The sequence below is a fragment of the Cydia fagiglandana genome, chromosome 10, assembly GCF_963556715.1.
Source record: "Cydia fagiglandana chromosome 10, ilCydFagi1.1, whole genome shotgun sequence".
Taxonomy (NCBI): Eukaryota; Metazoa; Arthropoda; class Insecta; order Lepidoptera; family Tortricidae; genus Cydia; species Cydia fagiglandana.
The window spans coordinates 5,694,701-5,708,589 of record NC_085941.1 but is presented as its reverse complement, the minus strand read 5'-3'; the positions used below and the strand labels follow the sequence as shown (position 1 = coordinate 5,708,589).

General features: G+C 35.6%; 2 protein-coding genes across 3 annotated transcripts in view; both read left to right on the top strand.

Annotated features, from left to right (window-relative positions):
• LOC134668064 (myosin-4-like) overlaps positions 1-4,181 on the top strand; it is a 171,431-nt gene extending 167,250 nt beyond the window's left edge. For both annotated transcript variants that reach the window (XM_063525523.1, XM_063525524.1), the window contains 5 exons: positions 522-1,049; positions 1,635-1,820; positions 2,191-2,259; positions 2,647-2,727; positions 3,514-4,181. In XM_063525523.1, coding sequence (XP_063381593.1) covers positions 522-1,049; positions 1,635-1,820; positions 2,191-2,259; positions 2,647-2,703 — 840 coding nt within the window. In that variant the 3' untranslated portion in view covers positions 2,704-2,727; positions 3,514-4,181. The remainder of the gene's footprint in view (positions 1-521; positions 1,050-1,634; positions 1,821-2,190; positions 2,260-2,646; positions 2,728-3,513) is intronic.
• A 1,239-nt stretch (positions 4,182-5,420) lies between these two features.
• The window catches only part of LOC134668199 (hemolymph lipopolysaccharide-binding protein-like), a 31,756-nt gene continuing 23,287 nt past the window's right edge, over positions 5,421-13,889 (top strand). Inside the window, exon 1 of the mRNA XM_063525704.1 lies at positions 5,421-5,469. The gene's annotated coding sequence lies outside the window, so the exon portion shown is untranslated. The remainder of the gene's footprint in view (positions 5,470-13,889) is intronic.

Genomic DNA, 13,889 nt, shown 5'->3' with positions numbered 1-13,889 from the left:
GTAAGTAGATTATGTTATTCACTTCGAAATATTTAGCTAAGGGTTAAGAAACACCCAGTATGTATTTGTTTTTTATTTCTATTAAGTAAGAGAAATAGTCGCACAACTTTTCCATATTTTTGTAATATTCGTAATTATGAGGTAATAAGTGCATGTTTTCCAATGTAAGATGATTCTGCATTATTTTTGTGTGACGATGAAAACCATTTTGTGTTTATTACTTGATACCAATGATTAAATACCATTTAGTGTCAATAGCGACGCATCATACATTGGATTCGGTAATACTTATTATTATCAAGTAAGTATCTAGTTTGTAGATGTAATTGTTATAGCTTAATCTTTGTATATAGCTTGGGCATTGCATGTTTTAACCCTTTATTCGTTACCGCTTAACCGTTCACTAACTCTTGCATCGTTGCATCCCCGCTTGTCACACGAACGTCGTCGCGCCACGCATGGAGTGTCCTGTAAATATCGTGCATGGATCCAAGCCTCTCTAAGAAGACATGTGTTCTCAGGTCGAATCTCTGGAAAAGCAGCTAGCATTAACACAAAAAGCTTTAACCCAGTGCAAGAGGAAGTGCGATGAGAAGATCAAAACGTTAAGTCATGAGCTCTCTATTAAGACTGAAGAGCTGGAAGAGTTACGCAGCGAAACGATGAGACAGTCGTTCCATGCGTCTAGGATAGAACTGAAGCCAGATAGAAGCGAGTATGTGGACGAAGGTTACTCCATATACACTGCCGTACCAAAGAAGACAGACTACGATAGGATGCATCACAGTATGAGCTACATAACATCAGATTCGAGGTGCTCCTGTCCGGCTATGAGGAGCCAACTCGTCGGGCAACTGATCGAAGACCTCTTCGACAGAATCCACAACACGGTCGACGATGACCTCACTAGAGTGTGCAAAGAAATCAAAGTCACCGGTAGAGAGATGTCTGCTGAAACCAAAGCGAAAATCACGAATTACCTCTTAATGGCGATATCTAAGGAGCTGGTCCGATCGATAGGCGATGCGGACGCGAAGACTGACACTGAGGTACGGTATCATTTGTGACTAAAACTGTGTGATAACTGCATTGATTAATATTTCTAATGCGATTAATCCAATCCATATTAATGGTTCTGGTAAATATCATGTTTAATATTCGTATTCTTATTTTGTATTCAATTCCTCTTATTGTCACATCATCCAAACATAAAACAAGTCAACCATCTATTCTGATGTTATTATATTGGGTGTTGGTGTTAGACTTAAATCGCTGCTAATTGTATTTATACCTACTTTTCTGAAATCTAAAACAAAGACGGATTTTGCTAGCTTCTAAAACTTTGCCATAAAATGATAATACATATAAACATCCTCGAGAAATTGAACGTCATTGCAGAGAGACAAATAAAGTCTCAGATTTGTAAACAAATTAAACAACTAAAGAATAAAGAGATAAAGCAGAACAAAATCTATTTAAAACAAAGCTCTGTCTGTTTCAAACAAAGCTCTTCTAACCATATAAATTATTAGTCGTCAACCGAGCGCGCAACCAATTTAGTGACGTATCAGCGATTTAAATTTACCGCTAGCACCTTCACCCTTTTCCACATTCTAGAAGCTCAATAATTCTAGGAATGGCGGCGCGCGGCGTCGACGATGCCGCTGCCTTACCGCGACGCGCGAGGCTCGCGGCTCGAGGGCAACGCCGGCGTGCTGCAGGGTGCCGCGCGGCTGGCGAGCGTTAGTTGCGCGTGTGCTGCCGCGCGTCTTGCGGCCGCGCTGCCCGATATCGCTGATGGAGTCAAAGTGTGTCAGGAAGTAAGTTTCAGCGTTAACCCTTCGGGTGGCAAAGCAATACCTAGGTATTTTAAATTTTCGCGACATGCGGCGAGCAGCCGCGACGTAAATAACAATCCTATACCTATGTACCAAACATTGTAATCTTGCCGATATCATTGGTTTAAGGTTGAAACTTAAAATTACTTCTGTAAACGGAACATTGAAGGGAGGTGCACCTATAGACCAAAAACAAAGGTTATTGGATTATCGTATCAGGGGCTCAAAACAATACCACAGAACCGCGGTATCTGTTGCTCCATTGACAAGAGCTAGACTCTTAAATACCTATATGGTGTGAAAGAATAATTTCTATTTTAATTATTAAATATGTATGTTTTTAAATTTTCAGGAAGTCCTGGATCACGGTGACGTGAAAATAATGGAGGAGCAGTTGGCCAATGCCATCGAGAGTATTGTTGTAAGTAACAATAATAATTGTACTGCTCTTATAACTACTATTGCCTGACTATTATGTCTTCTCTGTAAAATTTTATCAATCCAATCTACTCCGCAATTGATAAAGGCAAAATTTTACCTTGTGAGATGATGGATTAGGAAGACGGACATAAGATTTCTATAATAAAAATAAAGCGTTATTATTGTATGTATTGTCCCTACTGCATAAGCGTTTTGGCATCCTTAGCTGTATGTTGATGCATGTGACTGAAATAAAGAAATTATCATTTATATCAGGCCCGTCTGAATTGTCATCTGATTATATAAAAATCTGCTCTCCATAAACTTTTTAATAACGGGTTCTTTCATGATAACTGATATTTATATTTACATGTTGGTTTGTTCACAGAATTGTCCATCTTGTGCTTTGGGTACAAATGCGATAGTTTGGAGCACGGACGTCTAGAGCCGCCACTCGTGCAATTGTTTAGTAAGTTACAATCATTTCTTTTATAAATTACACGCGTTCTTTATAAATGTAGAATACTATACAAAATGAACTAGTCGCCGATCTGAGGAAGGGTCTTGCTTTTAAATTTACAAAATGAAAACAAACGGAAAAACTTTTGAAAAGTATTATTTACCCCCTTAGAAGTCAAAGAAAGTTACAAATTCTAGAGTGAAAAGGTTACCTGTACCGGTGATAAGTTAGATCTGTCAGAAGAAATTTGAGTAGTAGGTATCCCTTATCTAATCTACAGGTATCTTATTTTTATATCTACAAATTGCGTTTTATTTAAACCTTTGGAAAGAACAATTTACCCTCTTAAAAATGTTAATGCAAAATTTCTACGCGACAGTGTGATTATACCAATGCCTAATATAGGTATTTTTCAATTGCGTTGCTATTAAATAGCATACTTATGAATGATGTATATTTTACTTATCAATTACAGCCAATTTAAATTTTTAACAAGCAGAAACATCTACGAACATTGCTATTAAGCTTAGAATAAATTTAAAAGTGGAAAAATTACTGTCTTGGGTTAGACTAGAACTCACGACATCTGGCTGTTGCTGGTTATGGATGAGGTCTTGGTGGCTTAGATGGCAGCGCTGGAGTATCGAACCAGAGGCCGTGAGTTCAAGTCTCACCAAAGAGAGTAATTTTTCCACTTTTAAATTTTAATTACATCCAATATACGCCTGCATGACTAAACAATCACGTCATTTCTACTAACCTTTTAAAAATAATTAACGATGTCCTTTGTTACAGGTTTTAAATCTCCACCGACCTCAATCAGGTGCCTTCAATAGTTTAGCCAGTATCGTACGAATGTAAATATATTGTATTATATCACCTACTGGAATACGTATCTAAATAGTTAAGCGACATATCGAACAAACGTAACTATATCGAATAATTTAAGAATACGCTTAGGTACGTAAGAATGTCTCGACGTGTATTGTATCTTTATTTATCTTTCAGTGCCAAGTGTTTTCTTTTGTGTAAATAATGTTTTTTGGTTGAGTAATCACGCATAGAATAACGAATAATAACCACACAGTGCCTTAACTTGACGGATATGCTTAATATTTCATTATTCCGATTATTAATATATTCGTAGGTATTAAAGTACCTACACACAGTTTTGGTTCAAGATATTCGAACGAAATAAGGAAATTATGGAACTCTGTTCAGTGCGTTTTTATTCATAGTTTGACGGTTTGAAAGAAAATATAGTTCTATCAGTATACTTAACGACTTTGTTAGTCGAGTGTCGACAGAATTTTCTTTGTCAAACCGTCATATGCTACGTTTCTTTTTAGACAGAAGTTAATCGATGTAACAAGACTCACAAATTAGCGAATCTATGTCTATTTGTAACAATTGTAATTTTGTTTTTATTTACAAGAATGACGAATTAAAATTATTATTTAAAAGTGATGATGTTTTTTATTTCTACTCTCGTTGAACAGCAGCAATGAAGAAGGAATATGGTAAAAACGTTTATTAAAAAAATATTTATTTCTAATTGACTTACTTAGTTAGCCATTTCAGTAGATAAGTAGATTAGCAAATTAAATGTGGTAGTCGTACTATCATGTCTCATGTAGTTAGTAGGTAAAAATGGCTTAACCCTTTATAAGGCATAAGAGTGTCAGGAATTATGCAAAATTGAACTCTATCACTTTGAAATAAAGTTCAAAATCAGGTGGGAAATATATTCCCTCTGCCTTATAAAGTAGTTAAAGTGTAACCCCCTTATTCATAAACGCGATACAAACCTCGATTAGCTAATAATCGTTTGTCTTTATCTGACTTTATCATTGTGACTTTAGTATGTATTTGTAAGAAAGATATAGAACATAATTGTGTCGCTTAACTTCAAACTCGGGTAAATCCATTGGACCCTTTCAGCAAATATCTATCCTATTACGTTTTCTTAATACCATAATCTGACAGATGGATTTACCCGAGTTTGAAGTTAAGCGACACAATTTAACTAAATTAGGCCCGTAAAGTTTATGAATAAGGGGAAGTACTTAACCGTTTACGGGCGGGACAAACACAGAAACAGAGAAAACAGCTAATACCTACTCAAACCTTAGAGGATATAACCAAACGGAGACGCCATGTCTGTAATTTTCTTTACAAAATAGTCTACCGATTTTTGCGGGGGAGGGGTACGTCTAATGTATTTTACGTAACGTAAAAATAGCCATGTCAGATAAACATCAGTCAATACAATGTGTATCGGCTCGATTCGGAAAATGAATTAGATTTCTACTAGACTTCAACAAGTTACGATATGGATAATTTAAATATGTCAAATTTGACGTTTCCGCGATTCTGGAGGTCGTCTTGAACTATTTCGACAAGTTATGACACTTATGACATAGATATCCAAGTCACATCTAGTCGATATCTAATGTAGATCTAGTTGATCTCTAAATCGTCTCTGGATCTTGTGATTATCTCGAAATCCGAAGACGCCTGTATGACCATTGGCCGCCAATTTTCTACAGAGGGGAACGCCTGTTAATGGCTACTTCGTTTGGTTATATCCTTTCAGAATCAAACAGTAAAAAAATACCTGGTTTACGATGGGTGTCTATTTTTTTTACAGAGAAGAAATAGAATAAACGGCAAGTATTGCTGTAATCCCGAAAATAGGAAATAATGGTTTGAAATCGACGAAAAACTCAAGATTCTATTTTAGCCTAGTAAGTAAGGACCTGAATACATTATTATAAACTTTGAAAAACACAAAGTTTGTTGTCATTTTTCGATCGTTTTAAAATTAAGTGTGGACTGTGGGGCTGGGTCGACTTGTGTAAGAATATGAATTATTTTTATCATAAACGCGAGTGCCTTGCCTTTAAAAACCCGTAGGGGTCGGATCAAAACCAAGTAATTAGTCCGACTCACGCTTGACTGCACATTTCTAATAGGTTTTCCTGTCATCTATAGGTAAAGAACTATTATGTATATTTTTTTCAAAATTTTAGACCTAGTAGTTTTGGAGATAAAGGGGGAATGATCATGATTTGGCTATTTTCGTAAATAACTTTAATTTAAAATTACAAAAAATATATATCTGAAATTCACAATATGAGCTCTTTTATTTGATATGTAACAATATAGTTTAAAAAATATTTTTTTATTTTCTCATTTACTCCTCAAAAATGGCCTTCATGTTTAAATTGGGTCTTAATTGGGTCACGAATTTACATTATGTGTACCAAATTTCAACTTAATTGGTCCTTTTGGAGAAAATGAGCTGTGACAGACGCACGAGTGATCATAAAAGGGTTCCGTTTTTTCCTTTTGAGGTACGCAACCCTAAAATGAATATGAAGGGCCAAATGCAAGCACCATCCCTCTAACCCGGGTTAACAGGTTAAACCTGGAGTTACCATGGTTACTAGTACAATTTGACACTGGGTTAACGGTTTAACCGGTTAACCCCGAGTTAGTGGGATAGTGCAAGTGGCGCTTAGATAGGTAAATTATTTTGGTCATAAAACTCACGGCTTAAGTAGATGGCGCTCTCCAGCTTCATCAAAAGTGCTTGTCAACCTTGAAACCGAATTACAACGATTTATTTTGTATGTTTGGTAGGCATACATCAAGGCGTGACAAATTAACCAGGATAACGAAAATAATTTTAGTTCGATCATTTATTTGGAAGGAAATATTACTTTATGAGGCAAGTGCGTATTTTTCGTTAGACAGATTTCGTTGCTGGGGCCCGATTTTTGAATTTCGATCGTTCGATTTCGTGTATTTCGTTCAATAATATCTACACTATTAGGCTTTTAAATTCTACTAATAGAACTGAAAATGAGTGTCAATACCACTCGATTCGTAATTTCTATCGCTCGTATTTCTAAAATTAGCATTTCTCCGTTTTCTACATTTTCAAGTGACGAAATCGAGCAATCGAAATTCAAAAATCGCCCCCCTAGAAATTGTAATTTGAATTACAATTTAAATTGAAGGGAGTAAAAGTATTGTATGTAAACTTTACAAGCCTGTATATATTTTCTTTGTAAGTATAACAATTTATATACCAGTTTGTCAAATGAGTCTCATTTCAATCATAGACAGAGAGAATCATACTATCTTTGTCTTACACTAGTACTAGCACCCAAAAGAAAATGATGAGTATAGTTTTCCTGGTTCTTACTGACTGACAAATTGGTTTGACCAACTATAGTTCGTTTTTTAGGGTTCCGTACCTCAAAAGGAAAAAACGGAACCCTTATAGGATCACTCGTGCGTCTGTCTGTCCGTCCGTCTGTCACAGCCGATTTGCTCCGAAACTACTGGACCAATTAAGTTGAAATTTGGTATACATATGTAAGTCTGTGACCCAAAGACGGATATGCAACGTCAACAAATGAATTTTAAACATAAGGGCTACTTTTGGGGGGTAAAAGATAACATTTAAAAACAAAGTTTTGCAAACTATATCGTGTTACATATCAAACAAAAGAGCTCGTTGTGAGAATCTCAGATATATTATTTTTATAAATTTACGATAAAAAGTTTAGAAGTTATTTAAGAAATTAGACAAAAAATGACCATTCCCCCCCCCTCTATCTCCGAAACTACAGGGCCTAAAATTCTGAAAAAAATACACAAAATAGTCCTTTACCTAAAGATGACAGGAAAACCTATTAGAAATCTACAGTCAAGCGTGAGTCGGATTAAAGACCAAAAATGCGGTTTAGGTTTTTTAGGGACACAGCCGCAATGGTTTAAGTGAAACGTGATGTAGACAGCTATTGCGAAGGCCCTAGGCCGATATCCACATAAGGCCGAAGGCCCGAAGTGTCCCGAAGACTCACGCTTGAAGTAAAGGCACGCCGCCTTTACTTCAAGCGTGAGTCGAAATGACGACAAAAGATGTGACTAGGCTGGCACACAGCCGCATTGATACAAGTGTAGTACTGATTGATTAGGTTGCTATTGTTACGTGTTTTAAAAAGCACTATACAGGGTGGCCAAAAAATTAACTAAGTGTATTCCCGTTGCCAACGTGCAACCCCGAAACCTCGAGGAAAAATTTGGCTGTTTCATACATTTTGGATGGTCCGTTTTCTATGGGAGGATATATTTTTTTTCGCGATTTCGGGGTTGGTCCCATAGTAAAAGTTGTAAAGCTCAGTATAATCCGAAAACCTCCCCGGCTACGCTTATTTTTTGGCCACCCTGTAGGTATTATCTCTCTTCGGCATTCGCTTTTAAAACACTTGCGGAAGTAGTAGGAAGCGCAACCCGTCGGACGCTCCGCGCTATCAGCCCTAGGCGGAGCTCGGTCTTCAGTCTTCGCATTTGGACACTTGTACTACTGTTCGGCATTTAATCTTCCTATCTAAGCTACTTTGCAAAGTTGCAGAGATATACGCCACCACGCCAGAAAACTTCATGTTACATCTGGTTTTTGATTGACCCATTCGGGTTTTTCAAGACGTTTCACTCACGTCACGTTTCATGTATACACTGTGTAACATGAGGAAACCGAATAATTTTAACCACGCATTTCTGAGGTCAAAAGAAGGAAAAAATGTAATATGAGTTTAGGTCAATTTCGCTAAAAAACAAAAAAAAAATATTTTTGTTTTGTTTTTTCCACTTTTTTGAATGTATTTGTACATAAAAAATACATGTAAACTTGTCACTTAAAATTAATTTTTAAATTTTTTTTCGTAAAACCTACTTTTTGCAAAGTGTTACTTGTCACTTTTTGACAACTATCAATAAGGACATTTAGACTACGTCCCATAGCAGCAACATCGCCATCAAAAGGGCGTTTTGCACTAGGTAACAATAAAAACGTGTTTTTTTTTAATTGGTATTAACTCTGAAACTAGGCGAATTTCAAAAAAGTTTATAGGAAATTTTTGTCTCTAAATATGGTCAGGAATACGCTGTTGAAATTATTCGGTTTCGTTATGTTACACCGTGTATACAAAAAAAAATTGTTGAAAATTGTGAGATGTACGGAACCCTTGAAATGCGAGTCTGAACTCGCACTTGACCAGTTTTTTTAGCATTAGAAATAAGGTAAACAATCTTGATGTGTCTTTTAATTGAAAAACACATTTTAAAAATAAGTTACGGCAAATATGTAACAATTATGAATCTAATACGATCATTTATATTCTTCTGCTTTCATAAGTACGAGGGTTGCCTTTTATATTTCGGGATTTGAAATTATTAACAACTTTATACTAACAAAAATGGCTTTATTGTTATTTAAAAATATTCTCATTTGAGGTCTACGTATTTTTTCATTCGATTCACAAGCGAACTACGGCCACCTACAAACTCTGCAAACCAATGGTAAACAAACACTCGTCCTTGATGGTGCTTCATCTTCAAAAGTCAAATAAAGTTCATCTATGCACTGTTGTTGACTGAGGCCGCGTCGAAAACTGTAAAAAATTATCACTCGAAAATGTTCGCGAGTCAATTCCGTGGTAGCCGATGCGATATTTTTTCAAATGACAATTAAAAACAAAACACGGTCGAGTCATAACTTTTTTCTTCATATTGCCGCCAAAATGTTTAAATTACACGTTTATAACCTCAGTTGGCAGATGGCAGCACTAGTTTATTCAAATCCCGAAATATAAAAGGCAGCCTAAGTAATAGTTATTGTTTTTAAAAAAGCGTTTTTCAATTAAAAGACATGTCAAGATCGCTCACCTTCTTTGAAGTTCTTTCTAATGCTAAAATCACGACGAATCTATAAGGGTTCCGTTTTTTGCCATTTGGCTACGGAACCCTAAAAAAAACGAACTATATAGCAACGAAAACTATAACCAATCAAGATATTTATGTTATGTAAAATGTTCATGCTAACTTTCATCTAATAAATTTAAACGTGTTTTTTTAATGAGAACTACGATTGTATGGAAGCAATTTTTTGGGTTCGTGTGACTTCCCATTTCGTCAGTTACGCCAATAGCTCGATCTTATCTGTACCGGTATTTTCCGGTTATTATGTTTTGTCTAGCTGTAGGTCAGCTTTAGTGATAAAGCTTAGGGCTGCATAATTCATGTGTATGAAGAATTCATTTGCTTTATTCTATACCAATTCAATCCTATTGACGCGCGCTTGCATCCTTATCTATCCTCATATAACAGAAAAGTGTGCACGTGATGCCAATCTAATACGAACCGTACGAAGTGTACGAACCCGTCAAGTTCAAGAATCGACCCCGTGTTTTGCATTTCGTCGGGGATAGTGCAATACCGCGTAACTAACAAAAGCAGTAAGGTCCAATTTCTTTGTTACATTGTTTGAATTTAGAACTCTATCGACTTTGTTAGTAACGGTATTGCACTATCCCCGACGATTTTGCTTATTTTGCATTGACTGTAGGTAAGGTGAAACCTCGAGCATTTTAGTAGTGTGTCGGCTATAATATAGGTACCTAAGACAGTTCATTACAGACATTTTGATATCATAGGTAACAATGTCACAATTAACATTTTTGTGTGCTATTTTACACATGGGTAAGTTTTACAGTGTACTTATTTAATTTTTGGTGTAAATTATTTTACAGTACATATGCTCCTATTTTCCCGCACTAGTGCGTAAAATAGCACTTTTCGTGCGATGTCAAAAGTTTAAAGGGCCATACGTACTGTAAAACCTGGTACGAATGGTACGATACACGTGCGAATAGGTAATTCGCAACGAGTGGCGATTTAAAACACTCCCTTCGGTCGTGTTAATTTATCGCCACTCGTTTCGAATTTCCTCTTTTCCGCACTTGTATCGTTAATAACTATTTTTCTAATGACTATAAAGTTTAAGGTATGGTATAAAGTATGGAGTACCATCATATCATAAACATCAAATGCTCATGAAATATGATTTCATCCTAGAAAGTCAACTTTTGGTTTAACAGAGTTGACCAAACGATATATTTAGAGACCGTCTTAAACTAACTGCACGAATTTGGATGTGACAAAGTGTAAAAGTGCTATTACTATACACGGTGTAACATCAGGAAACCGAATAATTTTAACAGCGTATTCCTGAACATATTTAGAGACAAAAATGTCTTATAATTTTTTTTTTTTGAAATTCGCCTAAATAGTTTCAGAGATAATATTAATTAAAAAAAAAAAGTTTTTATTGTTACATAGTGTAAAAGGCCTTTTTGATGGTGATGTTGCTGCTATGGGACGTAGTCTAAATATCCTTATTGATAGATGTCAAAAAGTGACAAGTAACACTTTGCAAAAAATAGGTTTTACGAAAAAAAAATGTAAAAATCAATTTTAAGTGACAAGTTGACCAATAAAATTTATTTTTTATGTACAAATACATTCAAAACATTGAAAAAATAAAACAAATAATATTTTATGACGAAATTGACCTAAACTCGTATTACATTTGTTCCTTCTCTTGGCCTCAGAAACGCGTGGTTAAAATTATTCGGTTTCCTCATGTCGAGTTACACCGTGTATAGGTACTATTTGTTTTCTAAAGAAATTGATGTTTACATATGATGGCGTTTTCACACTCTATGTCACGCCCTCGCCAGACAGAGAATGAAAGACTTTGGAGCAGGCTATTTCCATCATCCGACACTCCATGAGTCCATGGTCGAAAAAGCTCTTAAGTAGGCACAGCTCTTGAGGGAGCGATTACACATACACATAAGATCCCGGTGGGTCGAAGTGTATTGCAAGGGCCCTGTAATGATAAGACGAGCAACCTAGTGGACAGTTAAGTCATTGCCCTATTCAAACATTAAGATACGTTAATTAATAGATCTACACTGAGAGAAAAGTACAACAAAAACACACTTAGAATTAAAAAATAAACTTAATCCGGGGACAAGGAGAGTCAACTAATAGGAACAAATTGACTTTTGCAATTTTTATTAGTTCTTGCAATTTCTATTATCTGTTTGTTGAAATTATATTTGGGATTACTGAGCTGTTTGTAGAAATAAATAAACTTTACAGGAATAGTGAAACGTCTATAATTATTACTAAAACTTCATTTTTTCTCCCAGTACAGAACTGTTTTTTAATTCCTGTAGTTAGGGAGGCGAGGTAGGTAGCTAAATGGCGTAATTCAACGGCGCCGTCGAGACCTATCAAAATCGAAAGATAAAATAATTTTGAAAAGAAAAGCTCGTATGGCAAAAACCATTTTAGCGGTGGGTTTGGCGTGTACGGTTTTTCAAAAATGTTAAAAAAAACAGTTACTTGGGCATTCTCGAGCGCGTCAGATATTCATACTACGTATGCCCCGAGTGCCTCAGTAGCTCTACTATGAGTTCCGTGAATGACAGTCGATAGTGAGAAAGTTAAGGAAAATGTATGGAGTAATTGTACAGAGCCTCTACCGGTCACCTAAAGAACTAAAAATTTCAATTGGTACCATGAGTTATAGACGTTTTTACGCGAGTTTTCCATACTTGCCTAACTTCACACCTAAAACGCTCTCTTTCTAATTATATAATGAAAACTGAGCCAGAATTATTCTGCGTAAATACTTTACGCGAGTAAACGTGACAGATGTTATCGAAAAATACGTGCGTTTCCAACGTGACATTTCTGTCAACTTCTAAACACAACAAATACGCAGATTTTTCACGAGTATTAATACAATTTTCAACGTAATATGTATAAATTTATAACAGTACGTGAACTTCAAGCAAAACTTTAAGGGGTAAATCAATTAATAGCTCGATAAAAGGCTGATTTAGTACAAAGGTAATGAGTTATACTTGACATCATATTTTCCTGTTTCTACTGCTACATTTGCGAAGATCACATTGCTTACGAGCAGTTTTTGGTTTTAGGCAAGAACCAGCGAACTGATATACATGGAAGTATTCTGTCCGCTCAGTTATGACCCAACGTAAACTATTCGATTGTAGGCGGTGCTTACAAACTATTCGATTCGCAACTTCAGTTCGTCCGAGATGACAGTCAGTGACGGATGCCTAAATTGATTTATAAAAACAACGTTTTTTTGTAATTAAAAATGTCTTCATGTGTCGTGAAGTGGTGCAGAAGTTATTTTAGTTCATACCAAGGATAGTGGAATCACTTTTCACTTGTAGTAAACAGATAACTTCAGTAAAATTTGGAATAAACATGACGATTTGTTTTCAATACTACCGTGCTAAGCTAAAACGTAATAACTGCATACGAATTTCATAACAACATACGACTTTTTAAATTGCGAGGATAATAGGGACGGCGTTATGCCAAATGAAGTAGACTATTTTATTAACTTGTGCTTGGTTTAGGTATTTTCTATATAATTATAAATGTAGTAATGAATTCTTTCTTACAGATTTGTATTTTCCTTTTTTATTTCATGAAATGGAGCAGTAAAAAAACTACCTAATTATTTCAAATTAATAATCAAATTTGATATTATCATTTCACATTACTTTCCATTCAGATTCCCACAAGATCCTATTCGCAGAGAACTATGGAAAAAAGCTGTCCAATTAGAGAGACATGAAATTAAGTGGATGCCTGGAAAGATATCTAGCATATGTTCTATTCATGAGATATAACTCGTGAGATAATCATACCCGGGCTTCTATATGTAGATACACTTCCACTGAATTAATTTAACAAATACACACATTATCTGAAAATGTTGATCATTCGAATCCACCCTCTACCGTCACATATATGTAGGTTCTCTCTCAAGCCATTTCCGTCAGTAGAAAAGAGCGGCAAATTTAGAAAATGTAAGCGTGCGAACGGGTGTGGTCCCATACAAAATTTTAATTTTGCACCTTTTTCTACTGACAAACTTGCTTGACCGGCTATATACATATAAAATATTTCCATTGGAACTGAAAGTGAGGATTTATTGTGACTCCGCCTATTCAAATATTTTTGACCCGATTCGTGTACCCATGTAAATTTTGCAGGCTGTATAGCCAGTCCAAATTCTAAGATCAAGTTTACCATACATTTACAATGGCGAACTGGATCTTAGAAAAACGGACAGACTATACCTGAATGTGACTTCGCACTGCCGTACAAATTGATAATAAAATATACAAAATACTTATTATAGCGGAATACATTTATACAACAATGATATATTTACTTATGTTAAGTTAGTCTGTCATTTCACA